Here is a 23,708-nt window from a genome sequence, read left to right as displayed (position 1 = left end):
TGTATTGATATAAAATACGGTATAATTATCTAACTCATTGGACACAGTTGATAGTATTAGTATAAAATACAGTGTGATTAGCTAACTCTTTAGACATAGGTGGTAGTATTGATTTAAAATGCAGTGTGATTAGCTAACCCTTCAGACACAGGTGATAGTACATGTATTGATATAAAATGCAGTTTGATTAGCTAACTCTTCAGACACAGGTGATAATATTTGTATAAAATACAGCGTGATTAGCTAACTCGTTGGGCACAGTTGATAGTATTGGTATAAAATACATCGCGATTAGCTAACTCTTCAGACAGGTGATAATATTGATATAAAATACAGTGTGATTAGCTAACTCTTCAGACAGGTGGTAATATTGATATAAAATACAGTTTGATTAGCTAACTCTTCAGACAGGTGATAATATTGGTATAAAATACAGCATGATTAGCTAACTCTGCAGACACAGGTGGTTGTATAAAATGCAGTGTGATTAGCTAACCCTTCAGACACAGGTGATAGTATTGATATAAAATACAGCATGATTAGCTAACTCATTGGACACAGTTGATAGTATTGGTATAAAATGCAGTGTGATTAGCTAACTCTTCAGACACATTTGATAGTATTAGTATAAAATGCAGTGTGATTAGCTAACCCTTCAGACACAGGTGATAGTATTGATATAAAATACAGTTTGATTAGCTAACTCTTCAGACACAGGTGATAATATTGGTATAAAATACAGCATGATTAACTAACTCTTGAGACACAGGTGATAGTATAAAATGCAGCGTGATTAGCTAACTCTTGAGACACAGGTGGTAGTGTTGATATAAAATACAGTTTGATTAGCTAACTCTTTGGACATAGTTGATAGTATTAGTATAAATTACAGTGTGATTAGCTAACTCTTCAGACACAGGTGATAATATTGGTATAAAATACAGCATGATTAGCTAACCCTTCAGACACAGGTGATAGTATTAGTATAAAATACAGCATGATTAGCTAACTCTTCAGACACAGGTGATAATATTGGTATAAAATACAGTTTGATTAGCTAACTCTTCAGACACAGGTGATAATATTGGTATAAAATACAGAGTGATTAGTTAACTCTTCAGACACAGGTGAAGACTTAATTTGTGTACATCTCCTACTTCATAAGTTAGCTTTATGTATGATCACTTTGTGTATCCATCCGCTTTGTAACACTTACTGAAATCAAACTTAGTGTTAGTATGACTAGGGTTAAAGGAAAACTGCACACATAAAATAAATACTTGGCCACTGTTACATGCATAAAGTGTTTATTTAAAAATTGCTTAAAAGTACTAATTTGTGCATTAGAATTGTGGTATCGTGTGAGTTTCTCTTGCCCTAATATTGGAGACTGAATTTGAATCAAGATGGAGTAGAACCTGTTTTTCTGACCTCATTTCATTTCCGATTTATATGTATACTGTTCATATTTGCTCCCCTGGTTGTAAAGTCAAGATAGCTTATGGTATGGCCTTGCATCTATCATATGTCAGTCATTGTGCCATCATCCATCGACATTGCTTGTACTTTTTTCATCTCAGAATCCACTGGGACAAGTTTGATCTAACTAGGTTACGATGTTTTAGAGGACATAATCTACCAAAATGATGTTCTAGGTGGCATCCTTAACAATGGTATGGCTTCCATTGCAACTGAAATGGGAAACCTACTTTTAGCCATTTATGATCAGGCTAGGTACTAATATTGAGGACAATTGCTCTCTCAGATTTTGTTACATCCTAGTAATGGTGTGGCTTCTAAAGCAACCATATGAAAAACCTATTTCAACTTTTTCAGAAGTGCTTAGTGAATTTTGTTCATACTTTTTAAAAATGTGTCTTAATGCATGCTTTATTGTCTGGAATGGCTTCCCTAGCAACAGTGTAGCTTCTTAGCAACCAAATGGAAATTCTTTTTTCATCATCTTTTATTTTGAACAGTTGAGTCACATTTAATCAGGCTTGACTGGAATATTATTTCTTTAAACATGCTTTATCAAAATTGTGTCCAGGTGAATTCCTCAAGCAACAGTCTGACTTCCATATTCCCATGTGGCAAACATTTTGTAAAGAATGACTGAGTTAGTTTTGATCTCATTTGATAGGAATGCTTTTTAGGATATGCTTTTTAGGATATGCTCTATCTAAACATTTCCATGGGTCAGGGCTTCACTAGAGATCATGTGACATTGTTAGAAACCAGATGGAAGACCTATTTTATCATCCATCAAAAGCTGAGCCAGTTTTAATCAAACTTGGTGAAAATGTTCCATGGGACATGCTTTGTTAGAATTTGTGTGGCTTTAATAACAACCATATAACATGTATTTTTACCTTGTACTCCAGAATGGCAGACTCAGTTTTGATAAAATTTAGTAGAAATGCTTCTTAGGTTATACTCTATCAAATTTATGTGTGGAATGGCCACCTAGCAATGATGTGGCTTCTATGGCAACCATTTTCAAAATTCATTTTCAGCTTGTCTCAAAACATTTGAACCAGTTTTATTTAAACACTTGGTAGGAACAATTCTAATGGCATGTCCTACCACATTTGTTTTAATAATCACTTCCTGACATTGGTGTGGATTAAATAGCAGCAATGTGGAAAACTTATTTTCAGCTTCTTTAAAACAAGCTAAGCAAATTTTGGTCAAACATAATGGGAATTTTTCAAAGGGCATGCTCTTCCAGTGTAATGTTTAGGATGGTTCTCCCAACAACAGTGTGATTTTAATATTAGCCAAGTGGAAAAACCTTCTTCAGAATGGCTAAGCCAATTTCAATCAAATATAGTATGAACAATTCTTGGGACATGCTCTTCCAGAATATGTTCTGGAGGGAACCCTAGGCAATGGTGTGGTTTCTATAACAACCAGGTAGAAAACTTCTGACTTTGTGAAAGTCTCAGCCAATTTGATTAATCTTAGCAGGAATGTTATCTAAGATATCTTGTGCCTGAATTATTTTCAGGGCTCCTGCAATGACAGTATTGTTTCCATAACAATCAAGTGGAAAGCCTACAAATGATATTTATTTCCCATCAAGTAAAGCTGTTGTTACTATCATAAATAAACAAATGTGTGTGTGTGTGTGTGTGTGTATATATATATATATATATATATATATATATATATATATATAAAACTTTGTCTCGAAAATTATCTGACCATATTGGAACAAAAAGAATATGTCCAGTCCTAATATAAACATCATTCACACTCATGAAAGATGTGAATACAATATCTAGTTCAGCTGCAGTTCCTCAAACATAGTTAAAAGAACATGTTAGATACTAGCATTCATTTATGCCTGGAAATTAGCACAACATTGATGTCTATCAATCCTTAACTTTCTAGACCATTGTATGCTAGTGAGCAATATCTCTCATGTTTTTAAATGATACTGGCATAACAATTATTGTAATATTTTCATTTTTTTTATTTCAGTTGCTGATATTGTTGGAAAGAATGTTCCCTTAGCACCTATCTCATCATGAAATTGAGAATTTTCTGGAAATTTTCATTTCAGATTGTAACTGCCCTGACATGGCTGAAAAAATTTTGATAGCAACAGAGGAGGTATAGTGCTTCATATATATATATATATATATATATATATATATATATAATACAGATAATACTATCATACAGGTTAGAGAATTTTTAATTTGTATTCTACAGAGATTCGAACCCAGGTCCATGGGTAAACGGCATCCATCGCCTTGCCTGCATGCACCAACCCATATTCCTTCATGACTAAGCATGCATCACCAAAAAACTATAAGATTGAATCGTTGTTATATGTACTTGTGCATAGCAGACAAACTCACATGATGACCTAGTAATTAATTCTCATTTATCTACACAGTCATTCCTGATTCCTATGAAAGAAATTAATGTACACCACTCCCTCGATAACTCACACCCTGATAACTCGCGAACCTGCTTATAGCGCAGTGTCAGGCATGGATCCCATTTTTTAATCCCAAAAATACCCCAAAAATTTATCCCAATTTGTTGAACTTGAAGATAATCGCGATCAAAATTGGTAACGGAAACTTTGATGTATCGCTCATTTTATCGTTGAAAACGGTATATAGGACCTGGAAATTTTAATAAACACTATGAAGTATCAAATTTAAAAATAGCTCATACAATTTTTTACATTTTCTTTCCAAACGACATTCCTAGTACACCGCAATTAATGATATGTAAAGAAATTTCGATCAATGAAAATGTCACTTACGCCGAGTGGAGGCAGTACTTTAATAAATAAATACAAATTAAATGATTTTTTTATCAATTGAAATTTCTGTTCTAGTTCCATCTTTTAGTTCCTTTTAAGTGTAATCGTCATAAATGCAATGTGTCCTCGTGTAATTAAACGTAAAATGTGTCAATCTACAGTAACAGCTATGTCCACGAGCGTTTCTCTATTTGTCTAATGGAAGCCCTCAAGGATCTGTTGAAAACTACACAAACAGAAGAAAGAATAGGAGATTCATTAGAATACAAAACAAAAACAAATGGAGGAAAGAAAAGAAAAGAAAAATGGAAATCGAAAGAGGAAAAGAAACTCTGTTAAACCTTTCTAAACGAATTCTAACTAATAGTGATTACATTCTTCTAGGTAAGGGATTGTCATATTGTCCGAGAACCAAAGTGCATGATAATATTAATTTAGCAGAAGCATTTTTCAAATACACAAGATCGTTAAAATTAAAAGAATTTTTCTCACAATCATGTACATCTTCACAATATGAAAATAGTTTTCATCTACAAAATAAGCCCTTTTACAATAAAAAAGAATCAACATTTACACCTTCTAGTGGACGAGATATTTATCTCGATTTTTATATTGAAGCAACTAAACAAGAAATTTTAAATAGCAGTCCTAAAAAAAAACATTTTACAAACATATCTAAAGAAGAACTAAATTCTTTACGTAGCTTATCGCAAGATGAAAGTATTATTATTAAAAAAGCGGATAAGTCTAGCACCATAGTAATAATGAATAAGGAGGATTATATTAAAGAAGTAGAAAGACAATTAAATGATGAAGAATATTACACAAAACTTTCCTATAATCCTTCTGAAAAAACGAAAGAAAAAATAAGCCAGTGTATTAATCAAATCTCTGTACACAATTGTTCCATATATGATGAACTAGATATGTTCCCAAATAAAATACGCACACCTCAGTTTTATATTTTACCAAAAACACATAAAACGGTTGATAGTGACTACCTTTAGGATATCCAGGTAGACCCAATATTTCTACATACAACTCAATTACAAATAATATATCGCAATATATTGATCACATTTTACAACCACTAATGAAATCACTACCTTCATACATCAAAGATACTTTTGATTTCATTACCAAATTGAAATCTTTACCGAAACTAACTGAAAATTCATTCCTTGTTACACTTGATGTGGTTTCACTCTACACGAATATACCACACAGTGATGGTATCGAAGCGTGTAAATATTATCTTGAAGAAAACGAATATACATATAAACTATCGAAAGAACATATTTGTGATTTGATAAAACTTGTGCTCGAAAATAACTTTTTTCAATTTGGTAATACAAACTATCTCCAAAAAATGGGAAAGCAATGGGTAGTCCTATGGCACCTGCTTATGCATCTTTATTTATGGGAAAATTAGAAAATGATTTTCTAAATAAATGCCTCTTAAAACCTGATGTATGGTTAAGGTTTTTAGATGATATCTTTATGATTTGGAGTTATTCATTAGAAGACCTTTATTACTTTATAGAAAATTTAAACAAATTACATCCAACAATAAAATTTACATTCAATGTCTCTAAAACTAAAGTTTCATTTTTGGACGTAGATGTCGTGAAAAATGAAAATAACGACATTACTACCATGGTTCATGTTAAAAACACAAATATTCATCAATATGTTGAATATTCTTCATGCCATCCTAAATCATGTAAAAACAGGATACTATATAGTAAAGCAAAAACATACAGAAGAATTATTTCGGATGACGCTGTTTTTAAATCATCTTTGACAGAGCTAGGTCAGCATTTTTTTAAATAGAAATTACCCTATTGACATATTAATACTGCTTTCCAAAAAGTATCTTCTCTTACACAGCTTGAATCTTTACAATATAAAATCAAAAGTAGAAATGAAGATATCATTCCTTTTGTTATTGAATATAATCCAAGTTTGCCTAATATAGGTAAGATTATCAATAAATATTGGGATTTATTAAACTTATCATGTAAAGCAAGTGTTAAATCGCTACATGAAAGCAAACCCACACTTGCTTATAAAAGGACTAAAAATCTTAAAGATTTCCTAACTAATTCCAAATTAGAAAAACCATCATATAAAATAGGATCATCAACTAAATGTTATAGACCTAGATGTTCACACTGTTCATTTATTAATGAAAATACTTCTTTCAATAGTAATAATACGAAAGAAACTTTTAATATGCGTTGTGATATTAATTGTGCAACATCAAATGTTATTTATTTGATAACATGCAAAAAATGTGGCATCCAATATGTTGGACAAACCAGTCAACAAATATCTAAATGTATGAACCAACATAGATCAGATATAAAAAATTATATCGATCAATCATTTTCATCTCATGTTGCTGCACATTTTAACAAAAATTCCCATACATTGCAAGATTTCTCCTTCCAACCTATTGTTAAAGCTGATCCTGAAATGGAATGTCTACTAAAGGAAACCTATTGGATTCACTGTCTTAATACGGTATATCCAAAAGGCCTAAATTCAAAAACACTATATGACATTTATTAATTTTTTATTTTTTATTTTTTTCTGAATTATGTCCCCTGTGTACAATTGGATAAGAATATTTCTATTTATTTATTTTCTATACCTCTAATAAGTGTGCATTATATATAATATAAATGTTAATAAAACTGTCAATCTCTATTTATTAATAAATTTTATATATAGTTATCAGTAGAGATATATGTATCTTTAAGATCCACTTTTATATATTTTTATGTATTAAGATATCATTAATCTTTGCTGTATATGCACATCTCCATGTAAATTATTCGTTAAAGTATAAGATAATTATGTTAAAAATGTAAGCTATGATGTCATCTTGTTTATGTCATATCGTTTATTTCATTGATTACTTAGAAACAACATATTTAATGACGTAAGCAATGATATTGAATTCAGTTTGAATTGAGTCTGATGAAGCATTAAAGCGAAACCGGTCACACATTCTACGTGTTGGTGTTGTTTATTTTATTATATATATATATATATATATATATATATATATATATATATATATATATATATATACATACATACATACAATGTCAACTACTTTATGTATAGTATTTCTTGCCTTTAAGCCAAGTAAAGAATACTGTACAATCTGTTAAATTTCTAATGCTTGAAACTTCAAATGCTGAAAATTACTGAGAAAATAAAATTCCTGCACAAAGGACAGAATCAGATAAGGGTCAATTTTGGTCCCCAAATTTGCAGTAAAGTGTTTGTAAGAGTATGTTTTATAATTATACTACAATTGCTGAATGTCCACTGTAACGTACAATACAATAGAATGAAACAATGTGAAATGAACCAATAGGCATGTGTTCCTCCCAAACCTCAAATTTTGCCATGTTTCAGCATCAGCAAAAACTACCAGTACAATTGAGAAAAGGTTTGGTTGTTTTTAACAGAATTTTTATTGTAATCATCTAAGATGCAGATTTGATATATGTTCTCATTTACACACATGCCTGATGAACAGGAAATGTAAGGACACACTGCTCATATCTCACCTGTTACAGGTGACTGTTGCCATAGAAATCTACCATTTTTATGGAGGAAATGTTTTCTATTTGCCTTTTTTCTGATGGAATATTCTTTGGGACAGTCATTAGTACAAATCATAATCTGTCTGTTTATTGGGATAAGGGTTAGCTTAATATAGAAGAGGTGCATAAAGGAAAGCCACCCACAACAACAACAATAAGCAGCCTATGTTATTGTGTTACTAACAGGGTATGAATGGCAAGGAATGGTGATAAGAAATAAAAATTAATGTGTAGTTTTTGCTTAACTTGATCATTGTACGTTTCATTTATTATTTTAATTGGCTTTGTAGGCATTATTCTTCTCTTGAATGAATTCACAATCTTGAACTCGTACAAACATGATCAGATTATGAGTTAATGAGATAATAATTTGAATCATGCCCATCAAAGTCAGTACCAAAATCAGCATTGAGTTAATGAGATAATGATGTGAGTCATGCCCATCAAAGTCAGTACCAAAATCAGCATTGAGTTAATGAGATAATAACGTGAGTCATGCCCATCAAAGTCAGTACCAAAATCAGCATTGAGTTAATGAGATAATAATGTGAGTCATGCCCATCAAAGTCAGTACCAAAATCAGCATTGAGATAATGAGATAATAATGTGAGTCATGCCCATCAAAGTCAGTACCAAAATCAGCATTGAGTTAATGAGATAATAACGTGAGTCATGCCCATCAGTCAGTACCAAAATCAGCATTGAGTTAATGAGATAATAACGTGAGTCATGCCCATCAAAGTCAGTACCAAAATCAGCATTGAGTTAATGAGATAATAACGTGAGTCATGCCCATCAAAGTCAGTACCAAAATCAGCATTGAGTTAATGAGATAATAACGTGAGTCATGCCCATCAAAGTCAGTACCAAAATCAGCATTGAGTTAATGAGATAATAATGTGAGTCATGCCCATCAAAGTCAGTACCAAAATCAGCATTGAGATAATGAGATAATAATGTGAGTCATGCCCATCAAAGTCAGTACCAAAATCAGCATTGAGATAATGAGATAATAATGTGAGTCATGCCCATCAAAGTCAGTACCAAAATCAGCATTGAGATAATGAGATAATAACGTGAATCATGCCCATCAAAGTCAGTACCAAAATCAGCATTGAGATAATGAGATAATGATGTGAATCATGCCCATCAAAGTTAGTACCAAAATCAGCATTGAGATAGAGAGATAATAATGTGAGTCATGCCCATCAAAGTCAGTACCAAAATCAGCATTGAGATAATGAGATAATAACGTGAATCATGCCCATCAAAGTCAGTACCAAAATCAGCATTGAGTTAATGAGATAATAATGTGAGTCATGCCCATCAAAGTCAGTACCAAAATCAGCATTGAGATAATGAGATAATAACGTGAATCATGCCCATCAAAGTCAGTACCAAAATCAGCATTGAGATAATGAGATAATAATTTGAATCATGCCCATCAAAGTCAGTACCAAAATCAGCATTGAGATAATGAGATAATAACGTGAATCATGCCCATCAAAGTTAGTACCAAAATCAGCATTGAGATAATGAGATAATGATGTGAGTCATGCCCATCAAAGTCAGTACCAAAATCAGCATTGAGATAATGAGATAATAACGTGAATCATGCCCATCAAAGTCAGTACCAAAATCAGCATTGAACCCATTAATATGCAGTATTTGTTAGAATCATTTTTCATTTTTTCCAGTTGATGAATTACTTTTGTGCACAATGTCAGATACCCTCTGCCTTACAGAAAACTGAAGAAATATTTATTGAAGAAATGGATTATATTGAACAGTTATGAATTTGACACTGATTTAATGCAGTGACATGTATAAACTAAATTTCATAAGAAAAGGGAAAATTAAATTTTGGGGATATACTTTCTATTACTTTAAGAAACCTCACATGTAATTTGCCAAGGCGATTCTAATAGTCATATCGGTGTAAAGGTATCATCATTGACTAAAATATCTTAAATAAATGTTACAATGGTGGTTTCAGGCTAATATTTGGAGCTCTCTGTTCTTTTCTGGTTGTATTATGTATAAATAAGAATCCTTTTATTTCCGTCTTTCTTTCTCTTGTCACATATATTTTTATGAATAACTGAGACCATTATCTATTCATAGTTCTGAATTAGCTTAAAAATAACCAGGAAAACAATTTGTTTTCAGTTACTGTTATTTCTTCTGGTTGCTTACATGATTGATATTTATTTGCCATCATTTCTTTTTTCATTCATATTAACAGAACCTTCCATGGGTCCCATGAATATTAAGTGGAACAGTCAATATTAAAGATATAGGATCTGAAGTATTCATTGTCTCAGTGTGGCTTCTATAATATAAAATTTAGAAATATGCTGAGATCATGTTTATGACAGTATTTATATCATGCTTATCATGGTATTTATATCATGCTTATCATGGTATTGAGATCATGTTTATCATGCTATTGAAATCATGCTTATCAAGATATTGAGATCATGCTTATCATGGTATTGAGCTAATGCCTATCATGGTATTGAGATTATGCTTATCATAGTATTGAGAACATGGTTATCATGGTATTGAGATCATGCTTATCAAGATATTGAGATCATGCTTATCATGGTATTGAGATTATGCTTATCATGGTATTGAGATCATACTTATCATGGTATTGAGATCATGCTTATCATGGTATTGAGATTATGCTTATCAAGGTATCAAGATCGTGCTTATCATGGTATTGAGATCATGCTTATCAAGGTATCGAGATCATGCTTATCATGCTATTGAGATCATGCTTATCATGCTATTGAGATCATGCTATCAGGGTATTGAGATTATGCTTATCATGCTATTGAGGTTATGCTTATCACAGTATTGATATCATATTTATCAAGGTATTGATATTATATTTATCAAGGTATTTAGATCATGCTTATCATGGTATTGAGATAATGCTTATCATGGTATTGAGATTATGCTTATCATGGTATTGAGATCATGCTTATCATGGTATTGAGATCATGCTTATCATGGTATTGAGATCATACTTATCAGGGTATTGAGGTTATGCTTATCATGCTATTGAGATTATGCTTATCACAGTATTGATATCATATTTATCAAGGTATTGATATTATATTTATCAAGGTATTTAGATCATGCTTATCATGGTATTGAGATCATGCTTATCATGGTATTGAGATCATGTTTATCAAGGTATTGAGATCATGCTTATCATAGTATTGAGATCATATTTATCAAGGTATTGATATTATATTTATCAAGGTATTTAGATCATGCTTATCATGGTATTGAGATCATGCTTATCATGGTATTTAGATCATGCTTATCATGGTATTGAGATCATGTTTATCAAGGTATTGAGATCATGCTTATCATAGTATTGATATCATATTTATCAAGGTATTGATATTATATTTATCAAGGTATTTAGATCATGCTTATCATGGTATTGAGATCATGCTTATCATGGTATTGAGATCATGTTTATCAAGGTATTGAGATCATGCTTATCATAGTATTGAGATCATATTTATCAAGGTATTGATATCATATTTATCAAGGTATTTAGATCATGCTTATCATGGTATTGAGATCATGCTTATCATGGTATTTAGATCAAGCTTATCATGGTATTTAGATCATGCTTATCATGGTATTAAGATCATGCTTATCATGGTATTGAGATCATGCTTATCATGGTATTGAGAGAATATTTATCAAGATAATGAGATAGTGTTTATCATGTTATTGAGATCATGTTTATCAAGGTATTGAGATCCTATTTATCAAGGTATTGAGATCATGCTTATCACAGTATTGAGATCATGCTTATCACAGTATTGAGATCATATTTATCAAGGTATTGAGATTATGCTTATCACTGTATTGAGATCATGCTTGTCAAGGTATTGAGATTATGCTTCTCATTGTGTTGAGATCATGCTTATCAAGGTATTGAGATCATGCTTATCATGGTATTCATTCTTTCCAATACTTGCCATTGTTTGTTTTCTTTTTCTTCTCTTGATCTGTTGATGATGATATTGACTGTACATGTAGCATTAGTCACTTCACTTTCTTAAATTTCCACTTGATCACTGACCATTTCATAACCTATAACTTCCCTACACAATGGTCTCAACATTGAATGAATTCTTTGTTTTTGTGATACATTATTTCAACATTAATATTAGGGGCAAGTAAAATAGATAATCAGCTTTTGTGAGGATCATACTTGTAAACACAACCACACATAAATGATACAGCAGCGATGTGCAATGGCAGTGAATGTGGTGTTTTTTTATATGAGAAATTCAAAATTAATTTTAAGTACAAGCCTTCATATTTAACCTTTTATTATATAATCCACAGGTTTTTACCCTAATTGTTCATGCAAATAACTAATTTGTCCTTAACACAAGTCTTGCATCCAAGAAGAATGAAGCACTGATCAGGAACACTGTTGCATCATTTTTCTTTGTTTAGAATATGACCTGTTATAGTACTCCCTTGAGATCTATAACAGTACTCCATCATGACCTATTACAGTACTCATGACCTGTTTCAGTACTCATGACTTATTGCAATACTCCCTTGAGACCTATTTAAGTACTCAAGAACTATTACAGTACTTCCTCATGACCTATTACACTACTGCATCATGACCTACTACATTACTCCCTCATGCCTGTTATAAGTACTCTCATCACCTGTTAGAGTTCTCCCTCATGACCTGTTACAGTAATCTCCCATGACTTATAACTACTCCTTTTAGAGCTGTTACAGCACTCATTACCTATTATTGTACTCCCTCATGACTTATAAGTAGTTCCTCATGATCTATCACTGTACTCCCTCGTGGCCTATTACAGTACTCATTTGTGACCTATTATAGTACCCCCACATTATAAATCACCTTGGTAAAATGCAGTCCCTTTTATAAGGCAGGTATGGTCATAGATTTAATTTAATTATTTAATATTAATATCATTTACAGTCTCTTTTTTAAGGCAAGCATGGACATGGATCCCATTTGATTATTTAATATTAATATTATATAAACAGTACATCAGTATAAAGCAGGCATGGACATGGATCCTATTTGATTATTTAATATTACTATTATGTACACAGTACCTCAGTATAAAGCAGGCATAGACATGGATCCCATTTGATTATTTAATATTACTATTATGTACACAGTACCTCAGTATAAGGCATTCATGGACATGGATCCCATTTGATTCTTTAATATTACTATTATGTACACAGTACCTCAGTATAAGGCAGGCATGGACATGGATGCCATTTCATTATTTAAATATTACTATTATGTACACAGTACATCAGTATAAGGCATTCATGGACATGGATCCCATTTGATTATTTAATATTAATATTATGTACACAGTACCTCAGTATAGGGCAGGCATAGACATGGATCCCATTAGATTATTTAATATTACTATTATGTACACAGTACCTCAGTATAAGGCAGGCATGGAACTGGATCCCATTTGATTATTTAATATTAATATTATGTACACAGTACCTCAGTATAAGGCAGGCATGGGCATGGATCCCATTTGATTATTTAATATTAATATTATGTACACAGTATGAGGCAAGCATAGACGTGGATCCCATTTGATTATTTGATATTAATATTATGTACACAGTACCTCATTATGAGGCAGGCATGGACATGGATCCCATTTGATTATTTAACATTAATATTATGCACACAGTACCTCAGTATAAGGCAGGCATGGACATGGATGCCATTTGATTGTTTAACATTACTATTATATACATAGTACATCAGCATAAGGCAGGCATGGACATGGATCCCATTTGATTATTTAAATATTACTATTATGTACTCAGTACCTCAGTATAAGGCAGGCATAGACATGGATCCCATTTGATTATTTAATATTACTATTATATACACAGTACATAAGTATAAGGCAGGCATGGACATGGATCCCATTTGATTATTTCATATTAATATTATGTACACAGTACCTCAGTATAAGGCAGGCATAGACATGGATCCCATTTGATTATTTAATATTAATATTATGTACACAGTACCTCAGTATAAGGCAGGCATGGACATGGATCCCATTTGATTATTTCATATTACTATTATATACACAGAACATCAGTATAAGGCAGGCATGGACATGGATCCCATTTGATTATTTCATATTACTATTATATACACAGTACATCAGTATAAGGCATTCATGGACATGGATCCCATTTGATTATTTAAATATTAATATTATGTACACAGTACCTCAGTATAAGGCATGCATAGACATGGATCCCATTTGATGATTTCATATTGATATTATGTACAGAGTACCTCAGTATAAGGTGGGCATAGACATGGATCCCATTTGATTATTTAATATTAATATTATGTACACAGTACCTCAGTATAAGGCAGGCATGGACATGGATCCCATTTGATTATTTCATATTACTATTATATACACAGTACATCAGTATAAGGCAGGCATGGACATGGATCCCATTTGATTATTTAATATTACTATTATGTACACAGTACCTCAGTATAAGGCAGGCATGGAAATGGATCCCATTTGATTATTTAATATTAATATTATGTACACATTACCTCAGTATAAGGCAGGCATCGGCATGGATCCCATTTGATTATTTAATATTAATATTATGTACACAGTATGAGGCAAGCATAGACGTGGATCCCATTTGATTATTTAATATTAATATTATGTACACAGTACCTCATTATGAGGCAGGCATGGACATGGATCCCATTTGATTATTTAACATTAATATTATGTACACAGTACCTCAGTATAAGGCAGGCATGGACATGGATGCCATTTGATTGTTTAAATATTACTATTATATACATAGTACATCAGCATAAGGCAGGCATGGACATGGATCCCATTTGATTATTTAAGTATTACTATTATGTACTCAGTACCTCAGTATAAGGCAGGCATGGACATGGATCCCATTTGATTATTTAAATATTACTGTTATGTACACAGTACATCAGTATAAGCCAGGCATGGACATGGATCCCATTTGATTATTTCATATTAATATTATGTACACAGTACCTCAGTATAAAGCAGGCATAGACATGGATCCCATTTGATTATTTAATATTAATATTATGTACACAGTACCTCAGTATAAGGCAGGCATGGACATGGATCCCATTTGATTATTTCATATTACTATTATATACACAGAACATCAGTATAAGGCAGGCATGGACATGGATCCCATTTGATTATTTCATATTACTATTATATACACAGTACATCAGTATAAGGCATTCATGGACATGGATCCCATTTGATTATTTAAATATTAATATTATGTACACAGTACCTCAGTATGAGGCAGGCATGGACATGGATCCCATTTGATTATTTAAATATTAATATTATGTACACAGTACCTCAGTATAAGGCAGGCATAGACATGGATCCCATTTGATTATTTCATATTGATATTATGTACACAGTACCTCAGTATAAGGCAGGCATAGACATGGATCCCATTTGATTATTTAATATTAATATTATGTACACAGTACCTCAGTATAAGGCAGGCATTGACATGGATCCCATTTGATTATTTAATATTAATATTATATACACAGTACCTCAGTATAAGGCAGGCATGGACATGGATCCCATTTGATTATTTCATATTACTATTATATACACAGTACATCAGTATAAGGTAGGCATGGACATGGATCCCATTTGATTATTTAATATTACTATTATATACACAGTACATCAGTATAAGGCAGGCATGGACATGGATCCCATTTGACTATTTCATATTACTATTATATACACAGTACATCAGCATAAGACAGGCGTGGACATGGATCCCATTTGATTATTTACTATTATGTACACAGTACCTCAGCATAAGGCAGGCATGGACATGGATCCCGTTTGATTATTTAAATATTACTATTATGTACGCAGTACCTCAGTATAAGGCAGGCATGGACATGGATCCCATCTGATTATTTAATATTACTATTATATTCACAGTACATGAGCATAAGGCAGGCATGGACATGGATCCCATTTGTTTATTTAAATATTACTATTATGTACGCAGTACCTCAGTATAAGGCATGCATAGACATGGATCCCATTTGATTATTTAATATTAATATTATGTACACAATACCTCAGTATAAGGCAGGCATAGACATGGATCTCATTTGATTATTTAATATTAATAGTATGTATACAGTGCCTCAGTATAAGGCAGGCATAGACATGGATCCCATTTGATTATTTAATATTAATAGTATGTATACAGTGCCTCATCATAAGGCAGGCATGGACATGGATCCCATTTGATTATTTCATATTAATATTATGTACACAGTACCTCAGTATAAGGCAGGCATGGACATGGATACCATTTGATTATTTCATATTAATATTATGTACACAGTACCTTAGTATAAGGCAGGCATGGTCATGGATCCCATTTGATTATTTAATATTACTATTATATACACAGTACATCAGTATAAGGCAGGCATGGACATGGATCCCATTTGATTATTTAAATATTACTATTATGTACTCAGTACATCAGTATAAGGCAGGCATGGATATGGATCCCATTTGATTATTTAAATATTACTATTATATACACAGTACATCAGTATAAGGCAGGCATGGACATGGATCCCATTTGATTATTTAAATATTACTATTATGTACACAGTACCTCAGTATATGGCAGGCATAGACATGGATCCCATTTGATTATTTAATATTAATATTATATGCACAGTACCTCAGTATAAGGCATGCATAGACATGGATCCCATTTGATTATTTAATATTAATATTATGTACACAGTACCTCAGTATAAGCCAGGCATAGACATGGATCCCATTTGATTATTTAAAATTAATGGTATGTATACAGTGCCTCAGTATAAGGCAGGCATTGACATGGATCCCATTTGATTATTTAATATTAATGTTATGTACACAGTACCTCAATATAAGGCAGGCATGGACATGGATCCCATTTTAATTATTTAATATTACTATTATGTACACATTACCTCAGTATAATGCAGGCATGGACATGGATGCCATTTGATTATTTAAATATTAATATTATGTATACAGTGTTTCAATATAATAAGGTGACATAAATTTTAGGGCAGTCAGTTTTAAAGGCTCTCATGAACAGTATTATCATAAAGTAGTAATGTGTGAGGTAGACATACAAACTTGTACTGTATATCAATGGGGTAGACAATACAAAAGAAAAGAACTGTACATCAGTGGGGTAGACATGCAAAAGAAAAGAACTGTATATCAGTGGGGTAGACAATACAAAAGAAAAGAACTGTACATCAGTGGGGTAGACATGCAAAAGAAAAGAACTGTATATCTGGGGTAGACATGCAAAAGAAAAGAACTGTATATCAGTGGGGTAGACATACAAAAGAAAAGAACTGTATATCAGTGGGGTAGACATGCAAAAGAAAAGAACTGTATATCTGGGGTAGACATACAAAAGAAAAGAACCGTATATCAGTGGGGTAGACATACAAAAGAAAAGAGCTGTATATCAGTGGGGTAGACATGCAAAAGAAAAGAACTGTATATCTGGGGTAGACATACAAAAGAAAAGAACTGTACATCAGTGGGGTAGACATGCAAAAGAAAAGAACTGTATATCTGGGGTAGACATACAGAAGAAAAGAACTGTATATCAGTGGGGTAGACATACAAAAGAAAAGAACTGTATATCAGTGGGGTAGACAATACAAAAGAAAAGAACTGTATATCAGTGGGGTAGACATACAAAAGAAAAGAACTGTATATCAGTGGGGTAGACAATACAAAAGAAAAGAACTGTATATTATTGGGGTAGACATACAAAAGAAAAGAACTGTATATCAGTGGGGTAGACAATGCAAAAGAAAAGAACTATATCAGTGGGGTAGACAATACAAAAGAAAAGAACTGTATATCAGTGGGGTAGACATACAAAAGAAAAGAACTGTATATTATTGGGGTAGACATACAAAAGAAAAGAACTGTATATCAGTGGGGTAGACATACAAAAGAAAAGAACTGTATATCAGTGGGGTAGACATGCAAAAGAAAAGAACTGTATATCTGGGGTAGACATACAAAAGAAAAGAACCGTATATCAGTGGGGTAGACATACAAAAGAAAAGAACTGTATATCAGTGGGGTAGACATGCAAAAGAAAAGAACTGTATATCTGGGGTAGACATACAAAAGAAAAGAACTGTACATCAGTGGGGTAGACATGGAAAAGAAAAGAACTGTATATCTGGGGTAGACATACAAAAGAAAAGAACTGTATATCAGTGGGGTAGACATACAAAAGAAAAGAACTGTATATCAGTGGGGTAGACAATACAAAAGAAAAGAACTGTACATCAGTGGGGTAGACATACAAAAGAAAAGAACTGTATATCAGTGGGGTAGACATACAAAAGAAAAGAACTGTATATCAGTGGGGTAGACATACAAAAGAAAAGAACTGTATATCAATGGGGTAGACAATACAAAAGAAAAGAACTGTATATCAGTGGGGTAGACATACAAAAGAAAAGAACTGTATATCAGTGGGGTAGACAATACAAAAGAAAAGAACTGTATATTATTGGGGTAGACATACAAAAGAAAAGAACTGTATATCAGTGGGGTAGACAATGCAAAAGAAAAGAACTGTATATCAGTGGGGTAGACAATACAAAAGAAAAGAACTATATCAGTGGGGTAGACAATACAAAAGAAAAGAACTGTATATCAGTGGGGTAGACATACAAAAGAAAAGAACTGTATATTATTGGGGTAGACATACAAAAGAAAAGAACTGTATATCAGTGGGGTAGACATACAAAAGAAAAGAACTGTATATCAGTGGGGTAGACATGCAAAAGAAAAGAACTGTATATCTGGGGTAGACATACAAAAGAAAAGAACCGTATATCAGTGGGGTAGACATACAAAAGAAAAGAACTGTATATCAGTGGGGTAGACATGCAAAAGAAAAGAACTGTATATCTGGGGTAGACATACAAAAGAAAAGAACTGTACATCAGTGGGGTAGACATGCAAAAGAAAAGAACTGTATATCTGGGGTAGACATACAAAAGAAAAGAACTGTATATCAGTGGGGTAGACATACAAAAGAAAAGAACTGTATATCAGTGGGGTAGACAATACAAAAGAAAAGAACTGTACATCAGTGGGGTAGACATACAAAAGAAAAGAACTGTATATCAGTGGGGTAGACATACAAAAGAAAAGAACTGTATATCAGTGGGGTAGACATACAAAAGAAAAGAACTGTATATCAATGGGGTAGACAATACAAAAGAAAAGAACTGTATATCAGTGGGGTAGACATACAAAAGAAAAGAACTGTATATCAGTGGGGTAGACAATACAAAAGAAAAGAACTGTATATTATTGGGGTAGACATACAAAAGAAAAGAACTGTATATCAGTGGGGTAGACAATGCAAAAGAAAAGAACTGTATATCAGTGGGGTAGACAATACAAAAGAAAAGAACTGTATATCAGTGGGGTAGACATACAAAAGAAAAGAACTGTATATTATTGGGGTAGACATACAAAAGAAAAGAACTGTATATCAGTGGGGTAGACAATACAAAAGAAAAGAACTGTATATTATTGGGGTAGACATACAAAAGAAAAGAACTGTGTATCAGTGGGGTAGATATACAAAAGAAAAGAACTATATCAGTGGGGTAGACATACAAAAGAAAAGAACTGTATCAGTGGGGTAGACAATACAAAAGAAAAGAACTGTATATCAGTGGGGTAGACATACAAAAGAAAAGAAGTACTGTATATTAGTTGCGTAGACACAAAAAAGAAGCATTGTATATCAGTTGTGTAGACATACAAAAGAAAAGAGGTATTGTATATGAGTAGGATAAACATACAAAGTAAAGAAATAATGTATATCAGTTGGGCAGACAATACAAAAGAAAAGAAGTTCGGGAGGGGGGGTATTGTCAGTGCAAAAGAAAAGAAGCACTGAATATCAGTTGGGTAGACAATACTAAAGAAAACTTCCAACCGGTAAGAACTTTATACCATAACCCTTGAGAATCTTAGATGTTGTGGTTTAAGTAAATATTTGTATTCCTCATTAAGAAAAGGAGGAAGTTCAAATATAATATGCATGGGGCTTATGTTCCATGACAATGTCCGTTAAAACTGAGTGTTTGGTACTTGCAGTACATCAAGCACCTGCAGATGTCCATATTAGAGAGGAAGAATAAGAATCCAGAGAATTCTGCTGCTGAAGAAATGCAAAAGTTGGAAGCTGAGCATGAACTGTTCAAACTGCTCTGCTACAAGGCAGAAGTAGTAAGTACATGTGACATACTAGAAGACAGAAGTAGTATGTACATGTGACATACTACAAGAGAGACATAGTAAGTACATGTGACATGCTGCAAGACATAAGTAGTATGTACATGTGACATGTTCTAAGGCAGAAGTAGTATGTACATGTGACATACTGTGAGACAGAAGTAGTAAGTACATGTGACATACTACAAGACAGTAGTAAATACATGTGACATACTACAAGGCAGAAGTTGTAAGTACATGTGACATGTTCTAAGGCAGAAGTAGTAAGTACATGTGACATGCAGCAAGGCAAAAGTCATAAGTATGTGTGACATGTTCTAAGGCAGAAGTATTAAGCACATGTGACATACTGCGAGACAGAAGTAGTAAGTACATGTGACATGTTCTAAGACAGAAGTAGGAAGTACATGTGACATTCTACAAGGTAGAAGTAGTAGGTACATGTGAGATACTGCAAGACAGAAGTAGTAAGTACGTGTGACATACTACAAGACAGAAGTCATCAGTACATATGACATGTTCTAAGGCAGAAGTAGTAAGTACGTGTGACATACTACAAGGCAGAAGTCGTCAGTACATGTGACATGTTCTGAGGCAGAAATAGTACATGTGAGTTTGACATGCTGCAAGGCTGAAGTAGTAAGTAAATGTGACATACTGCAAGACAGAAGTAATAGGTACATATGAGATACTACAAGACATAATTAGTAAGTACATGTGACATGTTCTTAGGCAAAAGTAGTAAGTACATGTGACATTCTGCAAGGCAGAAGTAATAGGTACATATGAGATACTACAAGACAGAATTAGTAAGTACATGTGACATGCTACAAGGAAGAAGTCATCAGTACATTTGATATGTTTTAAGGCAGAAATAGTAAGTATATGTGACATGCTGCAAGGCAGAAGTAGTAAGTACATGTGACATACTACAAGGCAGAAGTAGTAAGCACATGTGACATGCTGCAAGGCAGAAGTAGTAAGCACATGTGACATGCTGCAAGGCAGAAGTAGTAAGTACATGTGACACGCTACAAGCCAGAAGTAGTAAGTACATGTGACCTTCTACAAGACAGAAGTAGTATGTAAATGTGACACACTCCAATACAGAAGTTGTAAGTGCATGTGCCATGCTACAAGACAGAAGTAGTAAATACATGTGACATTCTACTAGCCAGAAGTATTAAGTACACGTGACCTGCTGCAAGCCAGAAGTAGTAAGTACATTTGGCATGTGACAAGGCAGAAGTAGTTGGTACATGTGACATACTGCAAGAGAGAAGTAGTAAGTACATGTAACATACTACAAGACAGAAGTATTAAGTGCATGTGACATACTACAAGACAGGAGTAGTAAGTAAATTTGACATGCTACAAGGCAGGATAATACATGTGGCATGCTTTCATGTATGACTCAACCATTTAGTCAGAAGTAGTAGGAGGCAAACGTCTGTTAAACAGCCACATCAAATAAGAAAAATGATCTCATAAGAGAGGTGGCTGCTTTATATAGGTTCATTTCATCTCAGATTTAGTGATAAAAGTGTTGAGAATATGTCTGTCTAGGATCTGTTATTGCTTGATAAGTAGGTTTGAGTATATTTTTTAACAATTTTGTAAACAGATATATGTGCATATGATGCCAACCAGCTTGTAAATGAAATAAAGATATACTTGGTTTTTTTGTTACTCAAGGATATACATTTTGAAGTTTGATTTCATGGCTCCTGAATGCAAAGTCACCTGTTTTTATTATAATTTCCAGACCAAGATCTTCACCCAATCCTCATTTTTTGAGTGTTTGTCTTAAAGCTTGGTTAAAACAATGTTCAATAATGTCTCTGTAATTGCAAATTTGGTATACTTAACCTTTGACTTCCTCCCAGGGATCCCAGAAGAGAGGCACAAAATTGCGTATCCCTCCTGTAGATGGTTAATGCATGAGCTGTTGGTAAATTTCCACCCAGTGGTTTATGATGGCATGTAGTTATGGACAGATGGATGATAGACTGACAGATGGAGGTATTATAATTTACACTCCAAAGCATAAGGAACAGTAAAATTTGTATGGCTTCTAAATTACATTCTTAATATTATTTTACATATTATCAGGGTTTATCACAGAACAAACATGAAGAGGCACTTGAGACAGTACTGCATGCCAAGGAAATGCTGCCAAAATTTCCAAAAGAGGTACAATTATTGTTTGCTATCTTTAATTATTAATTCTCATTGCAGTAATAGATCAAGGTAACCTTGTAGGCAAAGTGTTTCCTGACTTTACAAAGGCTTTTGACCTTGTAAATCACAAAATCCTGCCAGAAAAGCTCAGCATGTATCAAGTTAACCATGAAAGCTTCCCATGATTTCAGACCTATCTTAAAGGCAGACATTAAGAAATTTCTATTTTAAAAAAACATTTAAAGTCAGGTGTTCCATGAGGATCAGTTACTTTTTCTGCTGTACATCAATGATTTATCATTATCACATTGAGCTATCCACCACCAACATGTTCACAGATGACACAACATTATCTAACAACGGATCAACAGGCAATGAGATTAACTTTAAATTAAATGAAGATTTGGTGAAAATAAATAACTGGTGTGAACACAATGGTAGATAAATGCAGCCAAATCAAAAGCCGTGATCATAGGTAGTTGAGCAAGAGTAAAAGCTGAGAAAAATTATTTCAAAGTAATGATAAAAGGAATGGATATACAACAGTCTGAAAATGAAAAACTACTTGGCATTATGATAGACCATATCTTGTGCTGGAAAATGCAAATTTATAAGATCATTAAAAATGTTAAATTGCTGCTTTATTTCTTCAACAGAATAAAATCTAGTCTCTATCAAGAACAGAGAAAGATATTCTGCAGTGCATATATTTGCCACACCTAGAATATTGCTGTTCTATCTGGGGTACTAGTGGTACAGAAAATCAGAAAAGATAACAGAAATTTCAAAAAGAGTAGCTAGTGTTATTCTTGGTGTTGATTTAGATACACCATCAACAAATCTTTTCAAAACCCTAAAGTGGCTTCCATTTCAGCAAAGAACTCACTTTCAAAAGGGTTTATTAGTCATTAATACAGTAATACCTGTTATGAGAGACTGCCCCTTCTGCCAATAAAGAAAACTCTCTCAAGACAGGTGGTATTTCCATACACAATTTTTCTCGATTTTAAAGCAGAATTCCGCTTTTCTTCTGACTTGAATCAGATTTTTCTTGATATAGTTCATTTATTATATCATCTCCAATCCGGTTTTTAAAAAACGGTCTGTCTGCTCCCATTCAACGATGATCCTTGTAAATTATTT

The 23,708-nt window shown here is 32.9% G+C and overlaps 1 protein-coding gene across 1 annotated transcript in view; it reads left to right on the top strand.

The window, feature by feature from the left end:
• LOC149785903 (testis-expressed protein 11-like) overlaps positions 1–23,708 on the top strand; it is a 138,938-nt gene that overhangs the window by 13,022 nt on the left and 102,208 nt on the right. Inside the window, exons 6-8 of the mRNA XM_089976115.1 lie at positions 3,569–3,618; positions 20,247–20,378; positions 22,497–22,577. Coding sequence (XP_089832241.1) covers positions 3,569–3,618; positions 20,247–20,378; positions 22,497–22,577 — 263 coding nt within the window. The remainder of the gene's footprint in view (positions 1–3,568; positions 3,619–20,246; positions 20,379–22,496; positions 22,578–23,708) is intronic.

This window comes from Sinohyriopsis cumingii, chromosome 12, assembly GCF_028554795.1.
Source record: "Sinohyriopsis cumingii isolate HCF-2022 chromosome 12, ASM2855479v2, whole genome shotgun sequence".
Lineage (NCBI taxonomy): Eukaryota > Metazoa > Mollusca > Bivalvia > Unionida > Unionidae > Sinohyriopsis > Sinohyriopsis cumingii.
The sequence above is the reverse complement of the archived record's forward strand: the minus strand, read 5'-3'. Positions and strand labels throughout refer to the sequence as shown.